Source organism: Lethenteron reissneri, chromosome 11 (genome assembly GCF_015708825.2).
Source record: "Lethenteron reissneri isolate LAM-NWPU_2019-01 chromosome 11, ASM1570882v1, whole genome shotgun sequence".
NCBI classification, from domain to species: Eukaryota; Metazoa; Chordata; class Hyperoartia; order Petromyzontiformes; family Petromyzontidae; genus Lethenteron; species Lethenteron reissneri.
Window position 1 is genome coordinate 10,133,036 of NC_083789.1, and position 18,084 is coordinate 10,151,119.

Consider the following 18,084-nt stretch of genomic DNA (forward strand, 5'->3'; position numbering starts at 1 on the left):
AACGGTCAAACCGGTCGCGGTGACAAATAACCCGTGCGGCCAGTCACGCGCCGCAAGCGCTTGCGCCTGGAAAGAACACGCCGTCGCGAGTCAATATTTATGCTGCGCACGATTGGAAGGAAAGGAACACAAAAAAAACACAAGATCTGACGGTGAGACGGGATTAATGCTGCGGTTATCACTGGGGCGCGTCTCGAGTTGCCACGCGCTGGGCCAGTGCGCGACCCAGAGGGGTCGGGGGGCCCCTTCACTCTCAACAAGAACGACACTGAGCGCGTACATTTCCAAGTAAGTCTCTTGTTAGAGTATCACGGTATATATCTGAAATACTTTTTATTTTATTTTAATTGTCGGTTGGAATCAAACACGAGCGATGAAGAGAACAGTACCGTTAATATCACGTTCACCCAATTCATTACATCACACATCTTTATTTACAGTATATCAACGTCGGTTTGCGATGAACATTAAGGAAATAAAACAAAACCAAACTGTGCAGTCTGTGGAGCACGTTTGCTACCGAGAAAATAGATATGCCAACCAAATGACACCTAAATACGTACGATCATAGCATTAATCAAGCACAATTATTCGCCAGTGTTCATTAAAAAGAAAGCTTCCAAACATAAACTGGCCTAAATAATATACATTACTCGAATCAACTGTGCGTGGTGCTACACACCAGATAGTGTTGAAATATATAAAGAAACCCCAACAGACTAAGGCAGCCCCAACGTGAACAAAGAAAAAAATAACCAGACAACGAAAAATTATATTCTGTATGCTACACAGCCATAAATTAATTATCCCCCTTACAAAATATTTATTTTTTATAATTTTTTTTACCTCCAAAGTTCATTCTTACAGCGTATAAAATCAACATTCACTTGGATTTGTAGCAAGCTATACAATTACAAGTGAGAGAGAGAGAGCAAGGCTCAGAGCAGTAAACAATTCAGGCCTATTTCCATTACAAAATGTACCCAAAATATTCAATTTTTTCTCTGCTCCTAATCTATGTATTTAGCAAAACCGAGCCTCTGCACTCCGTCCCGTGTTTTCGCTCCACCTCCACCGTGATGATCTGTGGTCACGCGTCAGCAGCTCAAGCCCAACATCGATGTGCCCTTTCGTTGCATGAAACAAACGAATACTAAAAACCCAAAACGTAAAATAACAAACCCCTCCCCCCCCCCCGTTTGAGAGCTGCCCACAGTGCGGCCACGACGCCCGCCCGCTGGGACGCCCGCCACACCGTACGTGAAGAGAAACCAAGCCCGGCCGAGAGCAACGCATTTTGGCAGAAGGGCGACGCTGTACAACGGCAAATAGGGAGATGGTCAAACGCTTAGCTCGGTGGGTCTGTTGGGGGGGGGGGGGGGGGGGAGCAACCGGTGCGGTGAGACGGGAGTGGGGGAACGCATTTTTTTGACCAACAGCCACAAGAGTCACCGTTTCATGCAAAGCTGCCCGCGCGCAAGCAACGGGGGGGACAGGGCTGCCGCCGTCGGGTTCGCCGTACACGTGAAGACGACGTCACTTCGGGAGGGTGAGCAAATGACAAAGCAGAAATGTATATCATCATCACCACCATCACTATCATCACCACCACGAGATGTGGGGCGCACACACGCACAGCTCCTGTACACATACCCGCTCTCCAGCACTTCAAGCATCACCACGAAATTAAGCTCACTTCCACGGACGTGAAATAAGCCCCGGAATCCAGGTAGCAGAGGCGGCGGTGGCGTCCGGCGGGCTGACGACGCGGTTACACAGTACCCTGAAGGACTAAAACAAAATCATATCTGGAGTGCACCAAACGCCAACATCCGAGTCCAAGGCTCGAGTGACATTACCAACCACGGAGAGAAAATTTCACGAGAGAAGGGACGGCGAGGGCTGTTGACGGCGGAGGGCTGAGCATTTGGGGGGGGGGGGGAAGATAAGAAGGTTGTGGTGGGGAGACGGGGAAGACAACGAGAGGTGGGGGGGCGGTAGGGTGGGGGGGGGTGGGGGTGGCACTCGCATCATCTCCCGGGGCCGTCGGCTAGAGCTTGAGCTCATTGGAGATCTTGGAAGCGATGTTCTTGAAAGCGATGGAGCTGCCTGAGATGCGCTTGAAGCGCACGCCGTTGAGCGAGAGGCGCGGGAGCTTGCACACCTCCATCTCCCAGCAGACGAGGTCACTGCCGACGCCACCGCCGCCGCCGCCACTTCCGTGATCGTCGCCGTGCATGCAGTAGAGCAGGAAGGGCTCGCGCACCTCGCAGTCGCACCGGTTGGCGTCCAGCACCTTGCGGATCTCGCGCATCATCTCGCGCGCGTCCATCGAGCTCGTCGTCTTCATGCTCCACGTGAAGCGCAGCGCGCGGGGCTTGGGATCGCGCGGGATCTCCTCCCGCGGCTCAGCAAACGGCGTCCGGCTACCGCCACCGCTGGCGGTGCGGGAGAAGGCGGGAGGAGGAGCGGGGAAGGTGGGAGGAGGGGGAGTAGGAGAGTGGGCCAGAGGCAGGGGGGTAACATGGGTCAATTAGTCTGGAAGTCGGTGACTTTTTCCAATTTTTTTTGTCTTTTTCCACAATTTTATTCGAGTTGGTGCCAAGTCATGGGACCAATAATCCAGTTGGAACTCCACCGATCAGTGCAACAACTTTGCCACGGAGAAATGTCCACAGAAGCTGTTAGTTAACGAGATACCTCTGAGAAACTCTTCAAGTGAAGTCTGGCTAACAGAGTAGTGGTCAGCACTTTACCACCCTCCCCTACTGCAAGCAGATCAATGTTCATTGGATGATAGTCAAACGGATCATTTTCATTCTAAGAGCTGGAATTTAGCCCAATAAAGTATGAAACCGCATTCAACGTGACTTTTATTTCCCGCGTAGTCATTGAAGGGTGGGCTGCGACCCATCAACTATCGCGACACTTGCGAGCTCAGCTTTTAATCGGAGGCGGCAGTGACGTGGATTCACAACTCCAGGATCTCAGCGGCGTCGTCTCACCGCTCTGACCTGAGCCACCCCCCGGCCACCGCTATTTGCGCAGCAGGGAGCAGGGCAGTGCAGGACAAGAACGTCAGCTGGGGGATTGCAACGCCAACTCACCTGGGTCCCTCGAGCCTGCCGTTCTTCTCCACCTCATTGACAGCCCTCCAGAGACACAAGAGACACGGAGCAGCAGATTAGACACGGCGTGGTGGACGAAGGTGCCATTCACAGAGGTCACACGGAGAGAGCCAGACACCAAGACAACGTGGCAGCAGAGTCGACAAGACAGTGCAACTACTGGCCCTTTCCCGGGGTTGAAACGAGGCCACCGAGGATACCACACCGTTAACCGCAACGTTAACCGCACCGTTAACCGCACCGTTAACCACACCGTTATCCACACCGTAGCGTTAGCGATGCTCGGCCTCGTGCTGCGCCAAACAAAACCGGGCCCCATTTTCGCGCACAGACGGAAAATGGATGAGGGCTCTCGTAGGAGAAGACACGACGACAGGAAGGACCATCGCATTGGCGTGGGGAGAGGGGGGGGAAGGGGGGGGAGGAGATAACACAGGCGTCGTTGTGCCACGGGGAGGAGCAGAATGCCCAACAAAGCAAGGCTCGGCCACCGTGCGCTTTGTCCCCATGCAGGAAAAGCACGGCACACCACGGGGGGGGGGGTACATATCGCGGGGGCAACACCGCATGGGCAACACCGTGGGGGCACACCGTGCAACCAATCACAACAACGAGCCACGCGCAGCGCAAGGAGAGGTTAGGGTTAGTGTGGCGAGCTGGAAACGGATGCGTTGGGGTTATGGAGAGACCGACATGAAAAATGAATAATGGTGCACTCGGCCTACCTTCTGGTAAATCGGATAGACAGATTTCTACAGCCAAATAAATAAATAAAAAGAAAGCAAAACAAAAAGGAAGAAAATTGTGAGATGGCATGTAAACGATAAACGTTTGACTTTAATTACTTTTAAGCTTGGGCAAATGAGCATGTGGTTCAGGTATACACAGCATAACAAATGTTGATGTCACTTGATTGAGTCAACGGGGCCAAGCGGTCCTTCTTCGAGTGTTGTCAAGTAGCGTGGTGGGCGAGGCGGTGGGCGGAATGGGTGATTAAGGAGATGCAAGTGCACTTATAGCACGGATGAATGAATGAATGAAAATGTCTGTGTTATGCATTCCAAACGCGTGGCCTCCTAAATACCACACATTTAAATCGAGCGGCAGAAAAAACTGGGGCACGGCTAGCAGCGGTCACACACTATTTTCAACCCTTGACCAAAGTCAACAAGAAAAAAATGATTTCCTGCTCAAATGAGTGTCGGCGGCGGTGCTCACCACTTAATATTTACAGCCCTGAGCCAGAGGGAGGTTGAACTTCCGCACTCCTACAATAAAATTCCACATTGCAACAGTCTGTTGACAATTGACCCCACCCCCTTCAACCAAAAGCGGTTACTCAGGTAAAACGAACATTTTCGTCACAGCCAATGCAATGATCCACGTTTATTTCTGGGCCAGGTCACGTGATGGTATTTTTATTCCAGTTTATTAACATCGGAGGGACGGGACATCAGGGGCGAGTGAACCTGTTGCCGCAAAGTCATCTCCCTCGCCTGGTACGCAGGAGGCCCTGGGTTCGACACTGATGATGCCTTCGGAATACTTTGGAGTTCATGTGATTTCTAACTCTCCCCATGGCGGTGGCGTGGATTTTTCTCCAGGTCCTCCCGTTTTCTCCTCTCCACATTTAGAAAAATGCACAAACATTGTTTGGCTGCTACTATAAATTCCCACGTATGATAATCCACTTTGATGAGCTATCAAGTATTCTCAGATCGCCTCTGAAACAAATCTAATAGCTTGGTGGGCTATACCTGGTAAATAAACTAGTTGAATTTTAACCTCCTCAACCGGTATATAAAATGGCAATTAATTTCTAACACTGTCTGTAAACATAAATTGGGTTCGTACGTTACTCTTTGTGGAACACCGCTTCCGCTTAGCATGTAAAGGCCATTCGCAAAGCAAGCGGAATTTTTCCATCCCACTCGGCTCATATACTTTGCTGGTAGTAGCAGTGGAAACAGAAAGCAGTCAAGTCGATGAAGCAACGTGCGCACGTCAGATATAAAAAGTCCTGCGGTGAAAACGCACAAACTTTTAAAAATCCAAAAGAGTAAAGCTGCTCGCATTCCATCGCACGCTTGTAGCAATCCATACCGCCCACCCCCCTGCCACCACTGTAATTTAACCGTCATCGGAAATACACGGTGTGGTGAGGAGATGGCAGTGCCCAGTGCAACTCCTTGTATACACAGTGGTGGGGCTTGCCTTACACACAAAGTCACTGTCATTCATGGAATTGGCACTTCTGAGAAATAAATCTTGAGACTCGGTGAGGCATTTCTGGGCGAATCACTGGCATCATTATTATAACTGGAATATTGTGTCGTAACTCGGAGCAACAATTCAAGAATAAGTTGATCTCATTTGTGCTTTTTTAATTTTTATGTCTTGTGTTGTACAGTTTTGCACTCTCCATTAGCCAATATGTAATATTATCACGCTACCTAAATTCGTTTGCCTTAACTGTAAGACTAATTCTCACACAAGATTTGATGCATGTACCATGTAAACTAAGCGTAAGGATCTATTTTGATCGATGAATTAATTGTTGCATGCCTAGACGATTGCACGAGCAACCTCGACCCATTAGGTAAAATATCGACATCGAGGTTTGTTAAAATAAACAGGCAAGCAGAGCCCACCCAAACACCTAAAACTCGTTTCACACATCCAAACGAGTCACTGGGCAAAAGCAAAAGTTGGGAGCATCTAAGGTGGCAAAAATTAGGTGGTGCCAATTAATATTGCCAATATAAGTGAATATACGTCAATGACCAATTCACCCAGAATCAGAGGTTGCAACCGGGTACCCGATACCCGTACCCGGCCGGGTACGGGTAGCCGTTTGCGACCCTGGTGCGGCCGGGTACGGGTACGGGAAGGCCGTGAGTCACTGGTGAGTAACCGTTTGTCACTCATTTCGGATAGGGTACGGAATGGGTACACGTACCCGGCCGGGAACGGGTACCCATTTGCGACCCTGGTGCGGCCGGGTACGGGTAAGGAATCAAAACCCGTTTGCGACCTCTGGCCAGAATATACCCTCCTGTATGTATTACTAATTTATTTAAACTGCATGCACTTGCCTAGCCTAACGAGGAGTTGCTCATCATTAACATAATGCTTAAAGAATGTTCCCACCCCTACCCACCAACAATGTTATCCCGATTGCTTTATTGGCATCGTATCATGAGACAAAGTCTCCATTCGGAACACTCGCAGAGCAGTAACTCGCCTACGTGCATAGTACAGAGCTACCTGTGACGTCTCTTTAAGTGACCTCTAGTCTGTACAGTAGAGGGCAGCACACTCATATGAATGCCCGTCCATGACAGCCAAACAATGCATTCATATGTATAGCCAAATTAAGCAACAGAACTCAATTTACCGTGATGGGTTTTCTTCGCGTGCAAAATCATTGGTCGACTCACTACGCTTGGGACCTGGCTTAATTACAACATTGTCTGCGCGTGTATACGAATCTCTGCGAAAGTCTACGATGTCTTTATGAAAGTCTCCGGTTTAAACGCAGGCGGCTGCTGAGACCCACGTTCCATCTCAGTGCTCAGAGCCACAAGCGGTCAACCTCGAGCATTTTGGAGTAAACACCCTGACGCTTGTCACCACGGTGCGAAGCAAAGGAAGACCAACGTAGTAATTGAATGAGAGTTTTCATCGTTCGGCGACATCATTATATATCGTTTTTGATAGAGCGTCCATCATGCTAGGGTGTTTCACAGCACTTTAAACAAGATATTAATACAATAACGGTTTTAAAATGTGGCTGATTAACAACAAGCAGATACATGCGGTCTCTGGTTTATGACGTTCCGATATACGACGATAAACATTTACAACGTTAATATGCCACCATGGGTACATTTACGACGCAGAAACTTGATTTACGACGGATCTTCTGACATGACTCCGAACAGGTTTGAACAGTCAGTTTGGTTTCCGATGTGACTTGGCGTGAAACTTTTGAAATTCTCAAGTTTTTTTCGGAATTTTGACCTATTACACCCTATTAAATATGGTTGACAAAGGGAAAAACACATCAGCAAGTGATGTGTCTCCTGTTTCTACTGTCTGTGGGAAAATAGGGTCAGATTTACGACAGGGTTGTAAAAGCAGGAACCAACTGTACTTGGAAAACTTACTCTGACCCAACTTTTCATCCATTTCAGAAAAAAATACTTTTGCATTGTCACAAATACAATTAAAAGGCACACAAACAAATCAACAAGGACAGAAAAAGCTCCCCACAGTATTTCCAGCCTTTTGGGGCATGCTTGTTTTGTTAGCGAGTAAACTAAAACTAACCCATTTATTTTATTTTACCAGGTAAGGCGCACTGCGCAGTATAGCTCTTCTTCTTGGTTCTTTCGGTAAAGTCACGTAGAAGGGAAGTAATAAAATAATAAAAATAAAACATAATAAAACAATTCTCACGACGTTTCGGCTACAACGCAAGCAGCCGTCTTCAGGTGAAGAATGAGACAATGCCAAGCTAGGAGCTTATATATAAGCTGCGTTGGAGGTGGAGGAAAGAGCGCCTTAACAAAAGAATGTGCATGTGAAGAGGAATTTAGCATATTCATGGAAAATGCGTAGGAGGTGGGCGGGGGGGTTTCAAAGTCATATTATGCCCATGCATTATGCAGGATCAACAGCACCAAGGGGGGGGTGCAGGGATTAGCAGTAACAAAGGAAAGGAATGTTAATGATATGTAGCTGCAGTTACTCAACCACCACGTAGAAAACTAAAGTATAAACTACATAAAAAACTAAAGTATAAATAGCATAGCACCATCAGTATACTTACTATACTCTACACTAAGCTGAGTTACTAACAGCAAGTAATACATTACAATTCTACGTCGTAAAAATTATATAATATGCTTCCATCTAAACTTTATTCTATTGCATCAACGAGCATATACCGTACTATATACTGCCAACATTAAATTATATACTGTATTGCTGTAAACCAACCTATATCTTATACATTTAATATAACACTATGTATTATTCTACCCACCCTAATGTGTGTCGAAATGGTTTATTACGTCCTTCCAATGATTGCTAAGCCAGAATCCATCTTCTCGGTTAAAATTGTTTCTGTGTTTGTATATGTGGATCGCCTCATGAACGAATCTCTCATGATAGCCAGATGGCTTGCAGAGAACCTCTGTCTTGGAGAAGTCAATGTCATGTGAGCCCACTGAATTGTAACAGTGATCTGCCACGGCTGAGGTGTTTGTCCTACCGTGTTTCAGGTCTGCCTTATGTTCACGGATGCGGTCCGAGACATGTCGTTTGGTTTCTCCAATGTAACTGTTACCACAGAGGCAACTTAGTTTGTAGACGCCAGGGTACTGTATGTCTGGAACCACATCTTTTACAGACGGGACCAGATCACGGATTTTATGTACTGTGTTGAATCGGACCTGGATCTTGTGTTTAATCAGGATTTTGGAGATCTTTTTTGTGACCCCAGCAATGTAGGGTAAGGTGATGGTCTTGAAAGGCTCCTCAACAGGATCCTTCTTGATGGTTGGAGTGATGGCTTTGCGGATTGTGTAGTCGGAGTAACCATTAGCCTTAAGAGCTTGGCGTACGTGTTTGAGTTCACTGGAAATGTGTTCATGGTCGGAGATGCATTGGGCTCTATGATATAGAGTCTTGATGAGGGAATTCTTCTGGGATGGATGGTGGTGGGAATCCGGTTTTAGATAAGCATCCGTGTGGGTGGCTTTCCTGTAGAGAGAGTGGCTCATTGAACCATCAGGTCTCCTTTTGATTAGGACATCCAAAAAGGGTAGCTTGCCATCATTTTCGACTTCCATGGTGAATCTGATGGCTGGGTGTATGGAATTGATGTGGTCGAGAAATTGGTCTAGAGTAGGCCGGCCATGTGGCCAGATGACAAAAGTGTCGTCTACGTACCTCTTCCATAAGGTCGGGCGTAGAGTGGCAGTCTGGATGGCGTCCGTCTCAAATTTCTCCATGAAGATGTTGGCTACAACCGGAGACAGGGGGGAGCCCATTGGGGTGCCCTCAATTTGCTTGTAGAAGGTTCCATTCCAGGTGAAGTATGTATTGGTTAAGCAGTGTCTCACCAGGGGGGGTACCCCAGCATTCAGTCCTTGATGAACCAAGTCTTCAATGATTGCGATGGTGTCAGGCACAGGCACCTTGGTGAACAAGGAAACCACATCAAAACTGACAAGCAGGTCGTCTGGGGACAGGGCAATCCCCTTGATTGTCGATACCAGGTCAGTAGAGTTTAGTACTGCAGAGGTGGTTTTTCCAGTGAAAGGCCGTAGGATTTCGGACAAAAAACGAGCCAGTTTGTAAGTGGGGGAGTTGATAGTAGAGACAATGGGACGAAGAGGTGTATCTTCTTTATGTATCTTTGGCAAGCCAAAGATAAACGTGAAAATAATATAACACATAGTGTTATATTAAATGTATAAGATATAGGTTGGTTTACAGCAATACAGTATATAATTTAATGTTGGCAGTATATAGTACGGTATATGCTCGTTGATGCAATAGAATAAAGTTTAGATGGAAGCATATTATATAATTTTTACGACGTAGAATTGTAATGTATTACTTGCTGCTAGTAACTCAGCTTAGTGTAGAGTATAGTAAGTATACTGATGGTGCTATGCTATTTATACTTTAGTTTTTTATGTAGTTTATACTTTAGTTTTCTACGTGGTGGTTGAGTAACTGCAGCTACATATCATTAACATTCCTTTCCTTTGTTACTGCTAATCCCTGCACCCCCCCCTTGGTGCTGTTGATCCTGCATAATGCATGGGCATAATATGACTTTGAAACCCCCCCGCCCACCTCCTACGCATTTTCCATGAATATGCTAAATTCCTCTTCACATGCACATTCTTTTGTTAAGGCGCTCTTTCCTCCACCTCCAACGCAGCTTATATATAAGCTCCTAGCTTGGCATTGTCTCATTCTTCACCTGAAGACGGCTGCTTGCGTTGTAGCCGAAACGTCGTGAGAATTGTTTTATTATGTTTTATTTTTATTATTTTATTACTTCCCTTCTACGTGACTTTACCGAAAGAACCAAGAAGATGAATCCCTGCAGTCACGAAAGCTTTAAATCGAAAAAAGTATAGCTCTTTTTTAGAAGCTGGCCACAAATAATAGCTCAACGAAGTGGCTTATGATCACGTGGAAATTTATATCAGCCAAATACTCTAAACGCATGTTGATTCTCAAAAACTGGAGGACCCAGAGAAAAATCCACACGATCATTGGGAGAACATGCAGACTCCAAATATACAGGCATCAGGGTCGGGATCGAACCCACAACCTCCTCCATACCAGGCGAGGTAGTTAACATCTTGCTACTGTGGTACCAGCAACTGTGACCGCCAGACAAAGCCAAAAAGCCCTCACGTATAGCCTTAACAGACTGTCAGGGCAAGTGCTGTTAACGAGCACCTATGAAAGGCCGGCACGGTACACGAGGGGGTGGGAGGCCAACACCATGCCCGGCTGCCTTTGTCCCCCCAGTGGCGATGTTTATTTAACACACCACACCAGGTACTCATTTGAGTCGACCTAGGGGAGGCCCAGGACCGGAACAGATAATCATCCCTGGCGTTGGCCACAACAACAACCACCATTCGTCACTAAGTGGCGGCGACGTCACCACGGCGCTTGTGCCAGGCTATGTGCACTTTAAGGTGTTGGCTACACACACACACACACAAGCACAGACGCACGCACTCACCTGCGGCTGAGCCGCGCCGTCAAACGGGAGAACATGTTGCCGGAGGCACTGCTTCCCCGGGCGCCGTCACGCGTGGCACGGGAGAGGCCGCCGGTGCCATCGCCGGGCTCTGCGGCGCCGCCAGCGTTGGCATTGCCGGTGGTGGTGCGCCGGTCGCGCACCTGCCCGCCGTGGAAGGTGCTGCGAGTGGCCATGCCGCGCGGAAAGTAGTTCCGGTTGTCGCCGGCTCCGCCAGCACTCACGCTGTGCGATGACGGCGAAGCACGTCCGCTCTGTTCCGCCCTGCCGGTGCCGCGGGAAAAATGGGGTGGGGGGGGGGAGGAAGAAAACGTGAAAATAATAAAAACGATAACGCCAGCGAAGACAACAAAGCACTCACACACACACACACACACTGGCCCACTCACGCACTCACCATACTGCAGGTCACAAGATTCTTCTCTCGCAAGTCTCCACTTTAGATTCCCCTCCCATCACCTCTTTGTCCAATCTCTCATGCTCTTGCTCAATTCGAGAGAAGTATTGTGCCGTTGATTGCTGGCGTCGTGGCATTTTGTGCCTTTACTCAGCAATGTTGATGAAAGTATTAATATACGGCCTCAAGATTCGATTTTTCGTGCGGCACGTGTTTCAGCATTAGCGAGTCTGATGCCAGCATGTTCTGCTTCTATAGCGTCCAGAAGCACACTTTACCGCTTACCCGATGCCACATTGAGGTTCGTTTTCATGCAGGAGTGGCCGATGACTTGGGACGTTACGATTGCGCCACTCTCCCCCACCCCCCCCCCCCCCCCAGCAATCTGATGGATTGCCACGATTCAGGTGCTCAAAGATTGATCGTTAAAATTTGCGCAAATTGTAATCGGTTCTTGCCCGCACGATTTAACGCGTTAGTCGAGAGCACGAGGATCAATTTCAATCGATGAATACATCGATGCATCATGGTTAATCTACTGCTGGGAGGCTCCCTACACGAGCCATTGTCATCTCTCACGCTTGCAAGAATCCATCTGCATTGTAAATATCCGTTCAGCGCTGACGCACGAGCCGATACCGTCGCTCTGTCTGTGCTGTGGAGAACCACTAATGATTTGAAAGGGGTTAATTTTTGGTTAGTAGCGACTAAGCCAAGAAGCTTTAAAGGAGGAAGCAAGGGTTAATCCAAACAGCTCCTATACGTACGCACCTCGGCTATGTACGCCGGGCAGGCATTTCGAGCTCTCGTAACGAGAAACAAAATATTTTTACGTTCTAGTCAAGCAAAGCCACCGTGTAGCACACGGGTAGCATCGCTGCGTTGATGCATTAAAATGTATGAGAGTGACATTACTCTCATACATGTCGTGCTAATGTTGCGTGCCCGCTTGACCGTGACATTCAAGTCCTTTGTAGTCATCGGTATTAATGATGAGGTGTGAAGACTTGTGTTGGGACAGCCGGGCGGCATGCACTGGCCTCGGTGCGTTATCTTCCAGATAATAATTTTCGTTGTTTCGATTGCGTCAATTTAACCGGTTCCGACAATTCCCACAAGGCTGTGCTGCAAGCGAAGGGTTGTACAGAGTACAACCCTTCGCAAGGCTGTGGCTGGGGGGGGACTAAGCAAAAAGCGTGAAACAACTTCCCTCCCCTCCACCTGAGTGACTATATTTAAATAAACGATTTAAGATCGATGATCGAGAACAGGTTCTTTATCCGGTCTCATCTGTACTCTCTTTCTCGGTCCAGGGGATTAGCCCAAAAGAGAGCTTCCTCAAAATCCATTGCTTACAACCAACCACAATGTGTGCCAATTTAATTTCAACGTATTTTTTTTCGTAATTTTTCCCAGTTTCATCCCAATTTTGCTATCGGCATCACATCATGTGACACAGAGCCTTCGTGTCGAAGAACGGCCCGCGGCGGCGGAGATCAGAGCTAACTCCTCTGAGATCCCTTCAGGAGAACGCACGTTCTCTACGTCACACAGGGCGTGTTCGACGATCACCGGAGGAGCGTGCGCGGCGAGTAAATGCGGAATCTGCTTCTCAGTATATGAAATCCGGAGGAGAGATCTCAATTTGTAGGAGAGATTGGTGAACGCGGTTCACGAGTACTGGAGTTTCGCAAGACCTAACAATATATCGTCTGCGCAAAACCTGCGCTGGTCGTAAACAGTCCAATCGCACGTGCACCAATTGACCCGTGTATTAGTGACCAACCTCAACAATCACGGTCGTTTTCGATTCAATGGATTGCGACTGCTTGGCAATTGCCGCCCGGTTCTCACAAGCGTGCGAGGGGAGCGCGGTGCGCAAGAGGAGCAGGGCAGTGGGGTGAGGGAAGGGCGGTGCGCGATGGGATGGCGATGATCGCTTACGTGGAGTAAAGCGAGTCGGACACCTCCGAGAGTGTGCCCGGGTGCTCCGACGAGGACAAGGACTTTTGGTGGCGCGTGCGCGCGGACACGACCGTCGGTAAGGGGGCGCCGGCGGCAGGCGAGGAGGAGGAGGAGGTGGTGGTGGAAGAGGCGGCCACGACAGAGGAGGCCCCGCCACCGCGATGCTGCGGAGACTCGGGCGCGCTGTGCCCAAGCAAGCGGCGGGATTTGTTTTTTAGCAGCGAGGATGAACGTTGCGAGCCGCGGTGGGAGCAGGGGCATGAAACACACATGGGGGGGGGGGGGTCAGGGAGGGTTGGTGAGTCGTCGGTCACGTGAGATGTGGATTAAAAGGCAATGGACGCAAGGGATGGCTGCGGAGAGTCAGCTGCTGCAGGAGGGGTAAGTGGGTTATGCTGAAAGCCTTAAAAATTATAAAATAGGAACACGACACGATGGGCAAGGGGATGCAGCGATTTAACCAACTCGTGAAAACCTGAAAATGTATTTGCGCACTTTAACAGCCATAGGCGAGTCAATACTGCACATGTTGGCTGAAGTACTCCTAATTTTGGTAAAAAGTGGCACAATCGTGCCTTTGGCAAATGCTCAGTTTCACCTGCCCTGCAGTGTACAATGCCAATTTTACAGCTTACTTCCAAAGCAGTGAAGAGTGTCTCTGCAAACCCCTTCCCATCAGTGGAGAACAGCCTATGGCAATGCAGTAGGCAATTTCAGCACAACTTATATTACTTACAACTCGTCCGCGCAACTCTGCGGGGAAACACACCTGCAAAACGTCCTCTTGCATCGTTACCGCAGCCGCGAGTGCACATACGCACACACGTCAAGATGCACATCCGTGCATTTGCAAGCGCATTTAAACATGTACAAAAGAGCACGTGTACATATTTAAATTGTTCGAATGCACCGCTGGCGCATGACTACACAGGCGAGAGGGAGGCGCGACGCGGCAGAAGCAACGCCCCCCCCCCCCCGCGGAAACTCACCTGTTCTCCTTCCCGTTCTGTATCGAGGACGCGGTCTGGTCCAAAGGTTCATACGGGTTGCGTTGCGAGCGCCACCCTGAAGCCGCGTTGTTCTGCAACGGTGCGCACGAGGCAATACGGCGTCAGGAGCCGCGTGCTATCTCGCCAAGGCACCCGCCGCGGTGGTCGGTTGCGACACGCGACATGCGCGCGCATGCGTGCACGTGTGTGCGTGTCAGCAGTTCCGACGACACCGCTAGGTGACGTGACGAACCACAGTCGGAAAAGCGCGCACGAGAGACAGAGAGAGTCCTGCTGCATGCATCGCTCTCCAGAGCCCAGGGCTTAATGTGAATTACAGCTGACAATTGGCTCAATGACCTCTGGCGGATGCTCTGGTGCACGGTGTAAGCAGTCACCGTAGTGAAACCCGACCCGGATGACGGTGCTTTATAAGCGTGCCCCCCCCGTATCTCGCCGTCTCGGACCCGACCGCCCTGAATGTGTCCAATCATTTGGGATCTCGGAAGTTAATCTGGGAGGTTGCGGTGCCTGGTCAGCGTTTGGGTTAACCAGATGTCGTAGGCTTGGGCTGCGAGGTGGCAGCACACAACAGCGGAAAAACAATAGATTCTTGAATACATCTGTGCGGAGCTCTGAGTTATTATCCCTTAATTTATTTTCTCTCAAACGTACTCCAGGGTCTGTCCGCATGCCATACAATGCCAGTGGAGCCGGACCTTCTTGATAATAATTATTCGTCTCGCGGCGTGGCGACACTTTCCTGGGTAAACCAACGGCAAATCTCTCCAATGCACTTTGGGGATGTTGCGACACGAGGTCTGACGTTTTTCTGCACCCGCTGGGAGCTTCTTCAAATACTGAAAGCGAAACGTCGGACATCTTGTCTATCCATCAAATATCTATAGCGTCTTCAGAGCATTCAAAACCGCCTCGCCCGCACAGTGCTCGGCACTACAAACACCCCTTTCTCAGAGCTTCTCAATCAACTCCACTCGCTTCCATTGCAACAAGGCGTGCTACACAAAGCCGCTGTCTTCTGTTACCAAGCGCACACACATGCTAGGTCAAACGGCATATTTAGCATCTGCCGTCTCAGTCTACGTCCCATCTCGCAACCTCCGATCTGCCCGAAGAGGCGTCCCTCATCATCCTTCTCCTTCTCAAACCCTGTGTCGTGTCTCGAACCAGACGATGCGAACGTCACTTCGCTATCGTCTAAACTTCACTCTCCCACTCCTCTCTCAAAGCGCCACACATCGGCGGTGTCGTCCTTCTGTCAGAAAACTTCATCGACTTTTTCTCCTTCTTTCATTCGTTCTCCGACGCCACCGAAACGTCCTTTCAAGTTCAATTCCGCGCGCACTATACGTTTTCATCATTGCGCTATACGTTGTTTAACGATGAGCAAACGACGCCGAACGATGGGCGGCACAACCCGGTAGCCCATCTTGAGGGCTACGCAGCACGGCGACCGCGGAAAACCCGACGGCGCGTTGCCACCCTGGGAGCGCTTACAGACGATGACGGCGTGGAGCCCTTTTTCCGCGGAGGGTTCTCCAAACGGCCCGCGTTGGACGGGTCGAACACCGTCGCCGGGCTGGGCGGTGTCCGCTCCGCCTTCCCCGAGCCGCCGCCGCCTGCTTTGCGACTGTCGTCACCGTCGTTGCCGGCGGTGGACGGGCGCTTTCCATACGCCGGGACGGAGGACGGGCCGCCTGCTGTGGGACACGCAGAGGAGGAAGGCCGTCGTCACCGTCGCCACCGCTTAGGGTTGGAAACCAGCGAAGGAGTTTCCCCACCCCCCCTGCCCACCTTCCGAGATCTACTTGCGTAGGAGGATAGGCTCAGGGAGGGTTCATGTACAGGTGCAGCCCTGCAATAGCTCGCTCACGCCACCATTAGCGGAATGTTCTCCCCGCGGTCGCTTGCATTTTTATCCGGGTCTTCCGGTTTCTCCCTCAACATTACAAAACATGCATTTAGAGTATCCATGGCCTGCTCTTCCAGAATGGCCTGCCCTCCTGGAAGGGGTGACAATACCCACACTTTACCCCACCACACGCAAGCTTCCGTTTTACTAATTGTGATGTACCATTTATACACTTGCCACTTATGTTAGCGGTGAATGAAAATGTAACCCAAGTCACTGTGTTTGTAGCGCAGTGCGCCAACCACTGCACCGCCATTCCCACGGACAAAGACAAAAAGGACTGGATATCCCCTTATAGCCTTAACAGACTGTTGGGGCAAGTGTTGTGGTTTGGCATGGCTGGCACCACTCCTGGCCACCTTTGTTTCCCTAGTGGTGATGTTTACACATCACACCAGGTACTCACTTAACACTAAATCGACCTAGGGGGGGGTCCAGGAACAGTTCAAATAACTGTCGATGATGACGGCCATGAGCGAGAATCAATCGCAGTGCGCTAACCACTGTGCCACCATTTCTACACGCTCGCGCACGCACACACACACACAGACAACTCCAGTGCCTTGTGATCGTAAACGATCCCATGACACGCCTTGTAAGAGCACCCTACTGTGAGCTGGCGCCTTGGTCAAACTACCACGCTCCTCCTCAAACCACCGTCGTCATAAACCAGACAAGGCGTCCCTTGAGAAGGGGCGGGGGCGGGGGTAGTAATTCAACAGAGCCTCCTTGAACAAAGTCCATTATTAAGAGGAAACCCACTCAGCGCAAAGGACATGAAATTTTCGCGACGATTCCCGCTCCTCTATCTAAAATCAAGAGTTTCATTGAGCCTCTCCCTTTCACGAGGAAGACGATGCGTGTTGTAAAAGGAAAATAGTGCAGCAACAGCACAAAATGCTTTGAAAGAGAGAATAAGGGCGACATTACAAAACGAATAAGGATAACGTTGTAAGATAAAGATGTGATGTACAATCCGTGATTGGCTGTGGGAGGGAGTTACATAGTTTCGATCAATGAAACAACAATCACCATCAGCTAGTGTCTATCCACTGCTGGATGTAGTCCTCCCCATGCCATCATCATAACGAGCTTTGATAAAATCCACTATATGATGAAGGCCTCCGCAAACTGTCACCGTGCCTTAAAATCCTGTGATGCCACAATCCACCTCATGCCTACCCATTAAATGAACTTCACCACGCCACCGAAATACAGTGTAACAATTTTTTTTGTTTCTGGGTAGTAAGTGTTATTTCCTAATTGATTATGCATCAAAAGTACAGAAAATGTCTATTATTCCCCACAAACTTTGCTTTTGTGACCAGGACAGTAATATTTTGAAATTCACCTATTTTTCAATGAGAAAACGGGCGAATTTGTGTCTTTTCGTTCACATCAAGTCAGAAAAAACAACATATGAATACAAATTTACATGTATTTATACTAAAGTAATACAAAAATTACTACAAAAGATTTAGACACTAACGCACACTACCACAGGCGGGACTGGCCACAGCGGACAGAGTTCTCTGTGGGGAGGAACACCACTGCACATCAAATTGGGCCTTATGAAACAATTTGTCAGAGCTGTAGATAAGGAGTCGGCAGCCTTCAAGTACCTTCAAGACTTCTTCCCTAAGCTGTCTGAGGCAAAGGTCAAAGCCGGTGTCTTCCTCGGACCACAGATGAAGAAGATCCTGGAGTGCAATGAATTCCCCAAGAAGCTCACTAGTTAGGAGAAAGTGGCTTGGGACAGCTTTGTCGCAGTGGTTCCGTGGCTTCCTGGGCGATCACAAGGTCGAAAACTATGTAGAGCTGGTTGATACTCTGGTGAAGAACTATGGCACAATGGGCTGTAGGATGTCCCT

General features: G+C 49.2%; 1 protein-coding gene across 5 annotated transcripts in view; it reads right to left on the reverse strand.

Moving 5' to 3' along the window:
• Positions 1–318: 318 nt before the first annotated feature.
• The window catches only part of LOC133341434 (MAP/microtubule affinity-regulating kinase 3-like), a 51,281-nt gene continuing 33,515 nt past the window's right edge, over positions 319–18,084 (reverse strand). For 2 of the 5 annotated variants that reach the window (XM_061550064.1, XM_061550068.1), the window contains exons 13-19: positions 15,799–16,001; positions 14,281–14,372; positions 13,271–13,474; positions 10,912–11,193; positions 3,854–3,880; positions 3,108–3,152; positions 319–2,438 (exon numbers count right to left, since the gene is read on the reverse strand). In XM_061550064.1, coding sequence (XP_061406048.1) covers positions 2,051–2,438; positions 3,108–3,152; positions 3,854–3,880; positions 10,912–11,193; positions 13,271–13,474; positions 14,281–14,372; positions 15,799–16,001 — 1,241 coding nt within the window. In that variant the 3' untranslated portion in view covers positions 319–2,050. The remainder of the gene's footprint in view (positions 2,439–3,107; positions 3,153–3,853; positions 3,881–10,911; positions 11,194–13,270; positions 13,475–14,280; positions 14,373–15,798; positions 16,002–18,084) is intronic. The other 3 variants (XM_061550065.1, XM_061550069.1, XM_061550066.1) reach the window with 3 other exon arrangements.